Consider the following 12908-nt stretch of genomic DNA (forward strand, 5'->3'; position numbering starts at 1 on the left):
TCTCATTAGTGTTTTCCAAGTTCACGGCACAGAGACCTTACATATCTATCCCCAAGATCATAAAGCCACCCGTGGAAATCCCTATAACGTCTACAAGTCTTTTTTTATTTGATGCACCAAGGTGTCGAAACGTTTGAGAATACTGGCCCCGGCCTCTCGATCTGTTCTTTGGTTGGAGGTGCGTCAAGCGAGCCTTTTCGTTCCTGTTTTTTGTGTGTGTTTTGTTTGTTTCTTTGTTTTATGCCCTTGAGCTGCCTCCCTTCCTGTAAAAAAAAAAATCTTCTCTCCCTCTTCCCCGTCTCTCTTCCTTTCCCTCTCCCTCCATTCTCATACCTGTGTTTCTGATGCCCGGACGCCGACACTGCCAAAACAATAACACATTACGCTTTCCCTCCAGCTACTAAAATTATCACAGACTAGGTTTATATATTTGGGCGTTCATTCACGTTTTCATATCATTTTCTGTCTGCCAGTCTAATAATAATCAAAGCGCGATGTTTCTCCTTGCATGCCTCTCTTTTTTTTTTCATAACGCTTTTTTCTCTCTACTGATCAGATTATCCTGTTTGTCTTACTCATCAAACTGTTACGCTCCCTTCTTATTCACCTGTGTTTACTTATCTTCTCTACTACTACAATTATCACACTCCAACCCATTGTATGCTCCGTCTCTACACGTTGTAAAGAAGGATAGATAGATAGATAGAGAGAGAGAGAGAGAGAGAGAGAGAGAGAGAGAGAGAGAGAGAGAGAGAGAGAGAGAGAGAGAGAGAGAGAGAGAGAGAGAGAGAGAGAGAGAAAGAGAGAGTTATTAAGTATTCAGAGTCTTTGGATATTCATCACTCTCCAATCTAATTACCTCTCATTAAAGCAGCTGCCATAAAAGCTCTGCCGGGAGTGTCAGCTAATCTACGCCAGGTGAGAAAAAGTATAAAACATCAAAAAGTAATTAAATAAGAGGGGTGAAAGTTAACGATTGCCGGGAAACGCTAAAATAATTGTTAAGAGTCAGAGAAGTACTAAATGACCGCATAAAAAGATGTATGTGTATGTATGTATGTATGGATGGATGGATGGATGGATGGATGTATGGATGGATGGATGGATGGATGGTATGGATGTGAGTTTGCGTTTTTTCTTCCTTTTATTTCTTTGTCATTAACTTTGCATCTATAGTTCTCTCCCTCCATCTACATATATATGCATTTGTCTATCTATATTTGGCACTATCAATATATCAGTCTATCTATCTAGTCTATCTATCTACTTATCTCTATTAATATATTCATCTATCTATATGTCTCTCTACATATGTCTACCAGCTTAAGCCTCCTCCTCACCGTCAGAGCCAGAGAGTTAACTTATTGAAGACTAAGTTTCCTAATATTAAGTTTGGCTCCTTTGATTAATACGTGCTGTGACCCGCGGCAGGAGGCAAGGACTGATCAAACCGAGAAGTCTTGCTGGAGAAGGGGAGTCACGGGTAAGAGGTAGTGTAAAAGAGTATGTAAGATAGTAGAGTAGATGTGAATAGAGGCATGTGATAGAAAATATACATAGGAACGTGGCATGACTGGAATAGTGGGAATAGGAGGGAAACTGATATTTGGTAAACGTTATGAATTTAGCCAGCTGTAAAAGATGAAAATAGGAATATGTTATAACTGGAATAGTGGGAAAAGGAGAGAAACTGATATTTGGAATGCGTTATGAATTTAGCCAGCTGTAAAAGATGAAAATAGGAATATGTTATAACTGGAATAGTGGGAATAGGAGCGAAACTGATATTTGGTATGCGTTATGAATTTAGCCAGCTGTAGAAAATAAAAATAGGAATATGTTATAACTGGAATAGTGGGAATAGGAGAGAAACTGATATTTGGAATGCGTTATGAATTTAGCCAGCTGTAAAAGATGAAAATAGGAATATGTTATAACTGGAATAGTGGGAATAGGAGAGAAACTGATATTTGGTATGGGTTATGAATTTAGCCAGCTGTAGAAAATAAAAATAGGAATATGTTATAACTGGAATAGTGGGAATAGGAGAAAAACTGATATTTGGAATGGGTTATGAATTTAGCCATCTGTCATAAAGTTTCCCCTTGGTCTTATATCACCAGAAACGCATCGAATTAGTCTCATTTCAACCTTCAGTATGAGAAAAAATAAATGTTTAGTATACAGATAATTAGCAAGTGTGCTTATTTTAGATCGGCATTAGGCAAACCTCATTTATTTAGTCTTTGATTGAGATTCATTTAGACCTCCGATACACGGTGATCGTTGGGCCCCCAGCTGGTTGCTATCTCGCAGTCCACGCATCTGTTTATAAAAGAAGAATCTGCTATAGCTGCGCGGTGGTCCTGGGGGAGGTGTTTGGGGTGGTGTCCGTGGGGGTCCGTCGGGGTGGGAATTGTTTCGGGTCGTGACGAATCGGGTCGTTGCCAGATTGTCGTACTCAGCCTCCTATGTTTGCCGATTTCCGACCCAAAAACTGCCTCCTCGACCCCAATAACCGCCTTCATATACAGTAATCGTTAAAATGGTTAATTACTGATGTTTTTCGGCAATAGCTATGGCTCAGAAACCGGTAAATACGGGACTCTGAGTACGATAATTAATCTGGCAACGGTGGGTTAGGTCAGGCGCCGAGCAGCCCACCCAGCCGCGGGACTCATCTCTAACGAATTAGCCTTTTAGCCTGGGGTGAATGAGAACCCATTACCCCGGGACACACTGGGCTAGAGTGACATCCGGGTTACCACAGTTTATCTTCCCAGGTTCCTCAGGTGCCCATTTGTTTACCAGCCCGAAAGGGAGGTCTCGATATATTTTACTTTATCTTCAGTGCTAAGAACGATGCACTTTCTGCTGTTGATCCAGGTGTTCGTTCTCGCGGGGCGTCTTCTAGTGGGGGTTGAGGGCCAGGGCCAGGGCCAGGCCGCTGGGGAGACAAAGAAGGTCTGCTATGAAGTCCCCGGCGATGGTGATAGCGATAGACCGTCGAACGAGACCTCTCCAAAACCTGGCTCTCCGCAAACACCCTTCCCTACCAGCATACCCTCCCCTCCTGGAACACCCTCCCCTCCTGGAACCCCCTCCCCTCCTGGCACACCCTTCCCTCCTGGAACCCCCTCCCCTCCTAGCACACCCTTCCCTCCTGGAACACCCTCCCCTCCTGGCACACCCTTCCCTCCTGGAACCCCCTCACCTCCTAGCACACCCTTCCCTCCTGGAACCCCCTCCCCTCCTAGCACACCCTTCCCTCCTGGAACCCCCTCCCCTCCTGGCACACCCTTCCCTCCCAAGACGCCCTCCTCCAAAGGTCAGCCTGTCAAAAGCAAAGCAGGTGACAAGGATGTTCGTGAGGCGTTGCAGGAAGTAATGGAGAAACGGTGGCCGAGCGGTGAGGTTCCCTTCGTGTTTCACCCGGGTTTCCGTAAGAAGCAAATCCCACAAGTGACGAAAGCGATTGAGAGAATGTCAAATCTCACCTGCATTCGTTTTAAAGACATGACTGGTCGTGTTGACATAAACGATCACAAGGAACATAAGGTGGTGATTCAGAGCCTGTCTGCGGGATGCTTTGCTACTCTGGGTTACAACAAATACTTGAAGACCACCTTAATCAACTTGGAGATTGGATGTTTTTCGCCCTCAGGCACCACCATCCTTCACGAGCTGTCTCACACACTTGGTATAATACATTCGCAGAGTAGATACGATCGTGACGAATACCTCGTTGTTCACTACGATAAAATACAACAAGGAAAAGCAAGCCAATTTGATAAACGAGAGGGAATGTTCGGAAAGCTGTCGTTGATGGGGATACCCTACGACTTTAACAGTGTGATGCATTACTCAACCAATGCATTTGCCAGAGATCCAAAAGATAATACAATGACTATCAAGAAGGAATTCCCAGGCGAGGCGGGCTTTGCCAAGCGTTTGACCCGCTCCGACGTGGCCACCATAAACCGCCTGTACGAGTGCACCAACCACTATCTGGGCGACGACATTGCCGGAGCGATGCCCTACCAGCAGTGGCGACAGACATACGTGCAGTGAGGCGCCTGTTTGAGCCTTTCGCTGCTGGTCACCTTACTATTATTCTCTTTTCTGACAGTGAGGAAAATAACAGAATACTAAATTGATTCATATAAGCAAATTGTTTATCTATAGAAGCTCTTTTGAATACCATAATGAATACCCCTATTTTCAGTGGATAAAAATAAATCGCTGCAGGGAACTACGCGTTGCTATTATTATTATTATTATTATTATTATTACTATTACTGGGAAGTAAGGAGTAAAATATGAGAAGTGGGCGAGTGATCACGTGTATGTTTTGCTTAATTATATATACCTGTATTACGCAAGATGTTATTCCTTTTGTATTAAAACGATGAGGAGGAAAACCAGATAGAAAATAAGGATCAAAGAAATATTTTACGTAAAACGGATTACACAACGCTGCGAAATTCAACCACAATGTTTTCACAGTGGCTTTGTCTGTATGTGAGGGGGAGGGGGGAGGGGACTGGCAGGCGCTGTGTTGTAGGGGATAAGGGGTGGAGAGAGGGAGGGACGAACGGGAAAGCGGTAAGGGAGCGGAGGAAGAAGCATGGCAGAAAGAGGAAGAGGAGAGGCAGGGGAGGTGAGGATGGGGCAGCAGAAAATCTATTTGTATCGTAATGTTCTTCCTTATCCTCATGTATGTATATTTGTCTTAAAGATATCGACAACAGTAAGTCATAAGTATCATGCCACAGTACTAATCACAGGTCTAAAAATCTGGTCTTTATGTACACTATCTGGGCCTTATCATATGTATGGTTCAAATACCATTCATTCAGTTTTCCATCTATTCGTTTCTACCACTCTCCACTCCTCACTCCATCGACTCATGATAATCCTCTTTTACAATAACAAACCAACACACTTTCCACTTCTCACACCGTCATCTTATACTTCTTGTTATTTTTCCCGCTTCCTCACCTCCTTCTCCTGTATGGTATTTGTCTTAATAACCAGCATTACTTCCCTATATTCCTTTTTATTTCTTCTTATTACCTTTTTTTTTTCATTTCATCATCCTGCCTCTCCTGTACGGCATTCGTCTAAAAATCCAGCGCTACTTCCACTTATTTCTGTTTATTATTACTTTTCCCGTGTCCTCGCCCTGCCTCTCCTGTATGGTATTCGTTTTCATATCCAACGCTACTTCCTTCCTTCCCTCCCCGGCGGCCCCTCAGCCATATTGGACAAACCTAACTCAAGATACCCTTCCTTCCTTCCTTTCTCGGTGATCCCTTCCGCGCCATTGTCTTGCCTCGTCCTCCTCTCATGGCCGTAAGGTTGGTAGTTCTGAGCCCGTCGCCGAGGAATCAAACCTTCCCAGGGCGCAATATACGAGTGTGATATCTAATACGCGCCTTTTATGTGTCCGGCAACGTGTTCGCTATATGCCATTACGACCTTTTTTATGTGTTTCCCTTCTACACGTGGGGAAAAATCTGAAGCTCTATTTGTGGATGCGAAAGGGAGAGAGTAAGGTGGACAAGGGTGAGGCTCTGAAGGAAAGGAAGGAAAAGAGAAGGGTGGAAGGGGGTGAGAATGTAATGGAAAGGAAGGAAAAGAGAAGGGCAGAAAGGGGTGAGGAAGAGAAGGAAAAGAAGAGGAAGAGAGGGTTGAAAAGTGCTGAGGGTCTGAAGGAAAAAAAAGAGAAAGAGAAAGGTGAAAAAGGGTGAGGAAATCTGTAGGAAACAAAGAGGAAGAGAAGGGTGAGAAAGGGGTGAGGAAATCTGAGGTAAACAAAGAGGAAGAAGAAAAGGAACAAGACAAGGCAGATAATGAACATATATCAGGAAGCCAGAAAATGAGTCGGTGATATGAACCTAAAGGGGAAACAGAGACTTGGGTGAGAATAACAGGATAGGAGGTACAGAACAGGACGGCGAGAAGGAAGGGATTACAGAATGAGGCGGAAATTATGTGTGAAAAAAGAAAAAAAATATAAGGGAGTAGAAAAGAAAAAGCAACACGGAATGATATACCGAGAATTAAAGAGAGACTGGGAACGAGAGGTCAGGCAAGAGGAGAAAGACATGGAAAAAAAAGACGAATGGATGATAGAAAGGACGCAAGGATAGAAGACAAAGACACGTGGAAGTAGGAAGTAGGCAGTAAGTAGGAGGTAGTAGGGAAAAGGCAGTAGGAAGGATAAGCCTCGTAGAGAAAAGCAAGGCACAAACACGAAAGGAAATGCATACGTATATTGTATAAAAAATAATCCCACGGCTTCCTCACGTCACTTCCTCCCGGCTGATGAACACAGAGGGAAAAAATAAACATGGAAGGAAAAAATATATACTCTGTTTGCCTTGTGCGATATTAGTAACATTTCCCACCACGCACGGGGATTGTAGTCATTGTAAAGCACACACACACACACACACACACACACTTTTACACACACACACACACACACACAAGAGCTTATATACAAATGTCAACTAACCACAGCCACATATCTAGAAAGGTATTATATTATTCCCTAAGCAAGGCCTCGGACGTTATCTCCTCTCCTCTTTCTTCTTCTTCTTCTTCTTCTTCTCCTCCTCCTCCTCCTCCTCCTCCTCCTCCTCCTCCTCCACCATCGATGGTGGAAAAGCCCTCCACCGAGACTGTGCCCCCTCTAAACGACCCTCTTGCTTCACGGGAGGACGAGTTACCTGCCTCACAGGCTAACTCCCAGCCTGCCTCACAGGCTAACCCCCAGCCTGCCTCACAGGCTAACCCCCAGTCTGTCTCACAGGCTAACCCCCAGCCTGCCTCACAGGCTAACCCCCAGCCTGCCTCACAGGTCAACTCCCAGCCTGCCTCACAGGTTAACCCAAAGCCTGCCTCACAGGCTAACCCCCAGCCTGCCTCACAGGCGTAGTAAACGTTCGTGTTTAATTAACTTACTTGATTTTTTTCATTATATTTTTGAGGTGTTCGATGAAAACAGATCAGTAGATATCATACATCTGGATTTTCAAAAGGCATTTGATAAGGTCCCCCACTAACGGTTGCTCAGTAAACTATTGGCGCACGGTATCTCAGGTAACATTCACAACTGGCTTGTGGACTGGCTTTCTGAGCGGAAACAGAGAGTAGTTCTAAATGGTGTTTCATCTATCTGGATCGATGTCAGAAGCGGCGTACCTCAACGATCAGTGCTTGGTCCCATGCTCTTCTTAATTTATGTTAATGATATCGATGATAGACTCAATTGCAAAGTATCAAAATTTGTTGATGACACAAAAATCGCTAGTAAGGTAACTGCGACACTCGACGAAGAAGCATTACATTCAGATCTAGATCGTCTTGCACGTTGGGTCAATCAATGGCTAATGAAATTTAACGTTGACAAATGTAAAGTGTTGCACATCGGAAACAACAACAATCGCTTTCAGGACGTAATGAATGGCCAACAACTTTCTGCAGTAAGTAAAGAAAAGGATCTTGGAATCACTATATCAAGCGATTTAAAGCCCGGTCAGCATTGTTCAGAGGTAGTTAAAACCGCAAACAAATTGTTTGGCTTCACCGGACGAGTCTTTAATAATAAATCGGAAAAAGTAATATTAAAACTGTATAATTCGCTGGTTCGACCCCATCTAGAGTACTGTGTACAGTTTTGGTCTCCCTATTACAGAAAAGACATAAAAAAGTTAGAACGGGTTCAACGGAGAGTAACGAAAATTATTCCTAGGTTGAGAAATTTATCTTATGAACAAAGGCTTAAAGAAGTAAATTTATTCAGCCTATCAAAGCGAAGAATGCGAGGCGATCTAATAGAAGTTTTTAAAATGTTTAAAGGATACAGTAATATTAATGCAGAAGATTACAATTGATCGATCAAATAGAACAACAAGAAATCACAATTTGAAGATAAGTGGTAAAAGATTCTCGTCGCACGAAGCAAAACACTTCTTCAATCGAATCGTTAATGCTTGGAATTCTCTACCCTGTGATGTCGTTGATGGTACAACAGTCACGGCCTTCAAGAATAGATTAGACAAGTATTTTGAATCCAACCAGTAACTAAGATATTACTCATTGTCGTAATAACGTTAAGTTCTCTCGAATACTGGTGTCCTTGTCCGTTTTTATCGCCCGGTTAGTGGTAGCAGTAATGGTAGTTCTTTCCTCTTTCCTACATAATTCCATGCAGCTTTTCCATGCTGCATGGTTCCTTTTCTTTCCTGCCAGCTTTGGCTGGAGGAATGGGGAGGTGGGGAAGAGCCTTCGCCTTTGCTGTCCTTCATATTCCACCTTTGATTAGCTACTTAGTGTAGCTTGTCACAAACAGCCTCGGAAGGACCATCAGGTCTGCTGTTGTTTGTTCTTCCTTTGTGTTGCTTTGTGGTCCTCCTCCTCCTCCTCCTCCTCCTCCTCCTCCTCCTCCTCCTCCTCCTCCTCCTCCTCCTCCTCCTCCTTCTCCTCCTCCTCCTCTTCCTCCTCCTCTTCCTCGTCCTCCTCCTTCTCCTCCTCCTTTACTTCGTGCCATTTACTCTTCATAATTACCGCATTACCATTAGTATATATCTCTCTGGCCCTCCGGTGTTTCCTCTAATCCCCTTTCATATGACACAAAGTCGCCTTACTTTTAATGAAGCGAAGGTAATCTTCCAGCGAGCCGCTACTAATGAGCAGAGTTTCCACCCCCGTACACCTGCGCGAGGCTCGGGCAGGTAAGTACTACACGAAGGTATTAAATATGTGAAACGGATCTTTTGTCTTCTCTCCATTCTCTGTTTCTGGCTTTCCTCTCCCCTTCTTCTCTTTTCTTCTCTTCGTCTTCTTTGTCTCAGCTCTCAACTTTCTGCTCTTTTCTCATCTCGTTCTTTTCTTTTTCTCTTCTCAGCTTTTAACAAATTTTCTGGCGTCTAATCCACGACTTTCTTATGACCCGTCTTTTCTTTTCTTTTCCTTTTCTTTCCTCGTCTAGTCCTATTCTTTCTCGCTTCTCATGCCCGTATACTAACTAATTTCTGTCGTCTAATCCATGACTTTCCTTGTCTTCTCTTTTCTTCTCTTCGTCTTCTTGGTCTTCTCCTTCAACTATCTGCTCTTCCCTCATTTAGTCCTCTTCTTTTTCTCCTCTCAGCTTCGTCTACTAACAAATTTTCCGGCGTCTAATTCATGACTTTCTTCTGCTCTGTCTTCTCATTTTCTTCTCCTCGTCTCCTTGGTCTCATCCCTTAACTTTTCATTTTTCCTCTATCACTTTTCTTCTAATCTTGTCTTCTTCTCGTCTTTTCTAACTTCCCCTCTCCTCTTCGTTTTTCCTGACCTTCCTTCCTTTCCATTTCTCTTTCCCCTTCACCTTCCTTTCCTTCTACCTAATCCCTTCCCTCTCCCTCTCCTTTCTTATTCCCTTCCCAGTTTCCTTCCAGCCTCCCTTTCTTCTTTTCCTACCTCTCTTCTACCTATCCTCATCACTTTTCCACACTCCTCCTCCTTATCCTTTTCCTTTCCATCCCAATCGATTTTTTTTTTTTATTCTGAAAACGAACAAAAAAAAATCCCCTCTCGTAATGCCCCGAACTCTATTGCCGTTTTTTTTTATCATTCCAATACAATTCTGTGGCAATCTCGTTTTTACTTTTTTCTTTATTTGTCGTGATAAAAACTAACGTCAATTCAATTTATTTCTGACTCTCCCGAGCAAATATCTCTGTAAAGTTTATTCGCATTCATGAATATTTTAAAAGAGTGATTTCGTTTCTTATTAACTGCTATTTATTCATTATTCCGCTTTGTATTGGGTGTACGTGGCTTAGTGCGGAGACAGTAAGAATGAGAAGAAAAAAGAAGAGAGAAAAAACAAGTGAAGAGAAAGATGTGGAGGAAGGAGGAGGAGGGAAAGAATAAAACAATACATGGGGAAACAAGAATCGTCAAAGAATGAAGAAAATAAGAGTGAATATATGAATGATGAGAAAGAGGAGAAAGAACAAATTAAGAAAATGATGTGGAGGAGGGCGGTGGGGAAGAAAAAACGATGAATGAAGAAACAGAATCGTCACAGTATGAGAAGGAAAAGAAGAAATCTATAAAAGGAAGCAGAATCGTCACAGAATGGAGAGAGAAAGAATGAAAATAACAATAGAAAAGAATCCATCGTCCCTGGCGTGAGTGTTCCGTTTAAAGTATGAATCAAGGTTCCTCTCTCTGACGGCAACGCTTCAACACTACACGCCTACACTTATGCATGGCTAAAACACGGACACGAGATACGACACGAGACACGCGAAATCCGTCAATGCAGAGATATTAGAACCATGATCCCCTCTGCGCCAGGCCTATCAAAGCGACGAAAGACACTGTTACATATTCACTTTGCACGACGCGTATCAAAAAGGCATGTAAGGAATTTAATACCTTACTGAGATCCTTGTCGCAGTCCTAAACCTAATTGTCAGGCGTGTTAACAGACGGCCCCCTGAAGGCTCAACCGGGCGACGGGGGACAGACGGCAGCAGTTAGAGGGTGTTCTGTACGTAGGCGGTGACGTAGAGAGACGAGGTGCGCTCTTGACCACGTGACGGCCATCCCCCAACACTCCAGAACGGGACATGCAGGTGTGTGTAAAGGGGATTTTTTTTTGTTTTGTTTTTTTGTTTGTGTGTGTGTTTCTCCATCCAACACACAACAGCAACATCCATACCAGTTTTTCGATGTGTGAATGAGAATGAAACATGGCGACACTATATAGCAGGCTTCACTATCACATACACGCGAGCAGAAAAGCAAAACAAAAGCCAGACGACCTCGCCATCCTTGCCATAGCCGCGTGACAAAACTCAAGCACCATCAACAACATCACAACCGCATCCACCTTCTCCTTGGCCAAAACCTCCCTCGGATCACTGGCGCATTTTTCGTATGGATAAATTCACTTACACTTTCACCGCCACTGACTCGGCTCGGCGCCAGAAGAGACTATGCATTTAAATGTGATCCGCGTGAGAGCCGAGCCGTGATAGACTTCCCGGCGACTCTCCATCACTTGGACAATTGCGGTTGCACGGAAACTGTTATGCACCGGAGAATGGCGAGGTGAGGCTGTGTGGAGGAGGAGGAGGGGGAGGAAAAGGAGTAGGAGGAAGAAGAATAGGAGCAGGCGGAGGAGGAGGAGGAAGAAGTGGAGCAGGAGGAGCAGGAAGAGGAGGAGGAGGAGGAATGTACGTTAAGGTTGGTAGGACGGGAGCTCTCGTGCACACATATATTCACAAACACCCATCCACCCACCCACACACAAGTACACACACACAAGTACACACACACACACACACACAGTCATTAGCTTAGGGTTTACCATTTCAAAAGCACAACGAGGCAGGAGAACGATTATTACTGTGGCGGCACTAAGGCAGGAAACAACAAGGCCTTAGCCCAAATCTAGTTAATTGTTGGCTCGACGAGGCAACACAACACAGCAGCTCACCGCAACACCCTCATGAACCCTGAGTTGTGTTGCGTCCATCCCGCAGCACAATGGCACAAGCACACAGCGGCACAGACTCATGCAGCCTCGAAACAGTGTTGCCTTCCTACTTAATACGAGGAGCAGGTTCATACACTCCATAATACGTGACCACAGAAAATACTTATGCTTTTGTTTTCCGTTTTTCACAGAGATCTTAAATACAGTGACAGCTTAAAATGACGTACACTTTATTTCTGATTTGAAGTTAATAAATAGATGCATAAAAAGTGAAAATAACTGAAAGGTACTATTATAATGATTCCTCAAGACACCTCTCCATCCAGATTTGACCTCTCTCTTTTGGCCTCTCTTCTCTACTTTCCTCTAAAATCGGAGCAGTGCTAGCGGACTTTTTTGTTAACATTTATTTTTGCCCTTGAGCTGCTTCCTTTAATGTAAAAAAAAATACGCCCCATATTTGACCACAGGGAAAATACAAGAGGTTTTTGTTTTTAATTTCGCACAAAGAACTTAAATACTGTGGTAACTTTTTTCTGATAAAGATAATAAACAGCTGTATAAAAATAACTAAAATAACTGAAAGGCATTATAAGAGACTACTTATTTGAAATTGATATGATGGAGACAATTGAGTTCAGAGAAAGTCGAGGGTCTGATGTAGTGGATCCGTGTAAGCAGGAAGGTACAGTGTTACCGAGTGGAGCGACAACCCGGGCAACACCAGTAGAGCGTAGCAAGACGAGCAAGTAATAGAGGATGACATCATAACAAACGGACCCGATCGCATTACACAACACACGAGCGTCATTTCCTCAGTGTTGGGGCCGCATCCTCTCATTGGCGGGGAGACAAAAGTACATGCATTCACAAAGTATTAATGACTTGCTATAATTACGTCATTAGAGAGAGATAGAAAGGGATGAGAGAGGAGAATGAGGTCGGTATTCTCATATGCCTCCACCTCTCACATCCACTATTTCCAAAGGCCAAAAAAGGACATCAATCGAGTTCTCATGAGTGTTTATTCGCGTTCACGGTTCAGAAGAAGGATGAAACTACCACCAGGGCCATAAAACTACCCATGGAAATGCCCGCTAAGGCTCCTACGAAAGCCAAGTCAAATGTGTGTGCTTGGGAGCCGAAATGCTTAATTAAGAGAGCTTCCCTGAGTGTGTGTGTGTGTGTGTGTGTGTGTGTGTGTGTTCCGCCAGTAGCCGTGTCAGGAAGGTCGCCGCGGCCTCTTCCACTCTTAGATGACACAGCCGCGGGAAAAGAAGAAGACCGTGTCGAGAGGAGGAGGAGGAGCAGGAGGAGGAGGAGGAGGAGGAGGAGGATTACGGAGTGCGGGTGCGGGAAATGAGGCGGAATAGCAGGAAAGAGAGTAGGGCGGAGGTAATATAAA

The 12908-nt window shown here is 43.9% G+C and overlaps 1 protein-coding gene across 1 annotated transcript; it reads left to right on the top strand.

The window, feature by feature from the left end:
- Nucleotides 1-2216: 2216 nt before the first annotated feature.
- Nucleotides 2217-4146, top strand: LOC126998577 (blastula protease 10-like). Its single transcript, XM_050860391.1, has one exon. It carries the CDS (start codon nt 2863-2865, stop codon nt 4069-4071), a length of 1209 nt encoding a protein of 402 aa, XP_050716348.1. The 5' UTR covers nt 2217-2862; the 3' UTR covers nt 4072-4146.
- The last annotated feature ends 8762 nt before the right edge of the window (nt 4147-12908 follow it).

Source organism: Eriocheir sinensis, chromosome 14 (genome assembly GCF_024679095.1).
Source record: "Eriocheir sinensis breed Jianghai 21 chromosome 14, ASM2467909v1, whole genome shotgun sequence".
Taxonomy (NCBI): Eukaryota; Metazoa; Arthropoda; class Malacostraca; order Decapoda; family Varunidae; genus Eriocheir; species Eriocheir sinensis.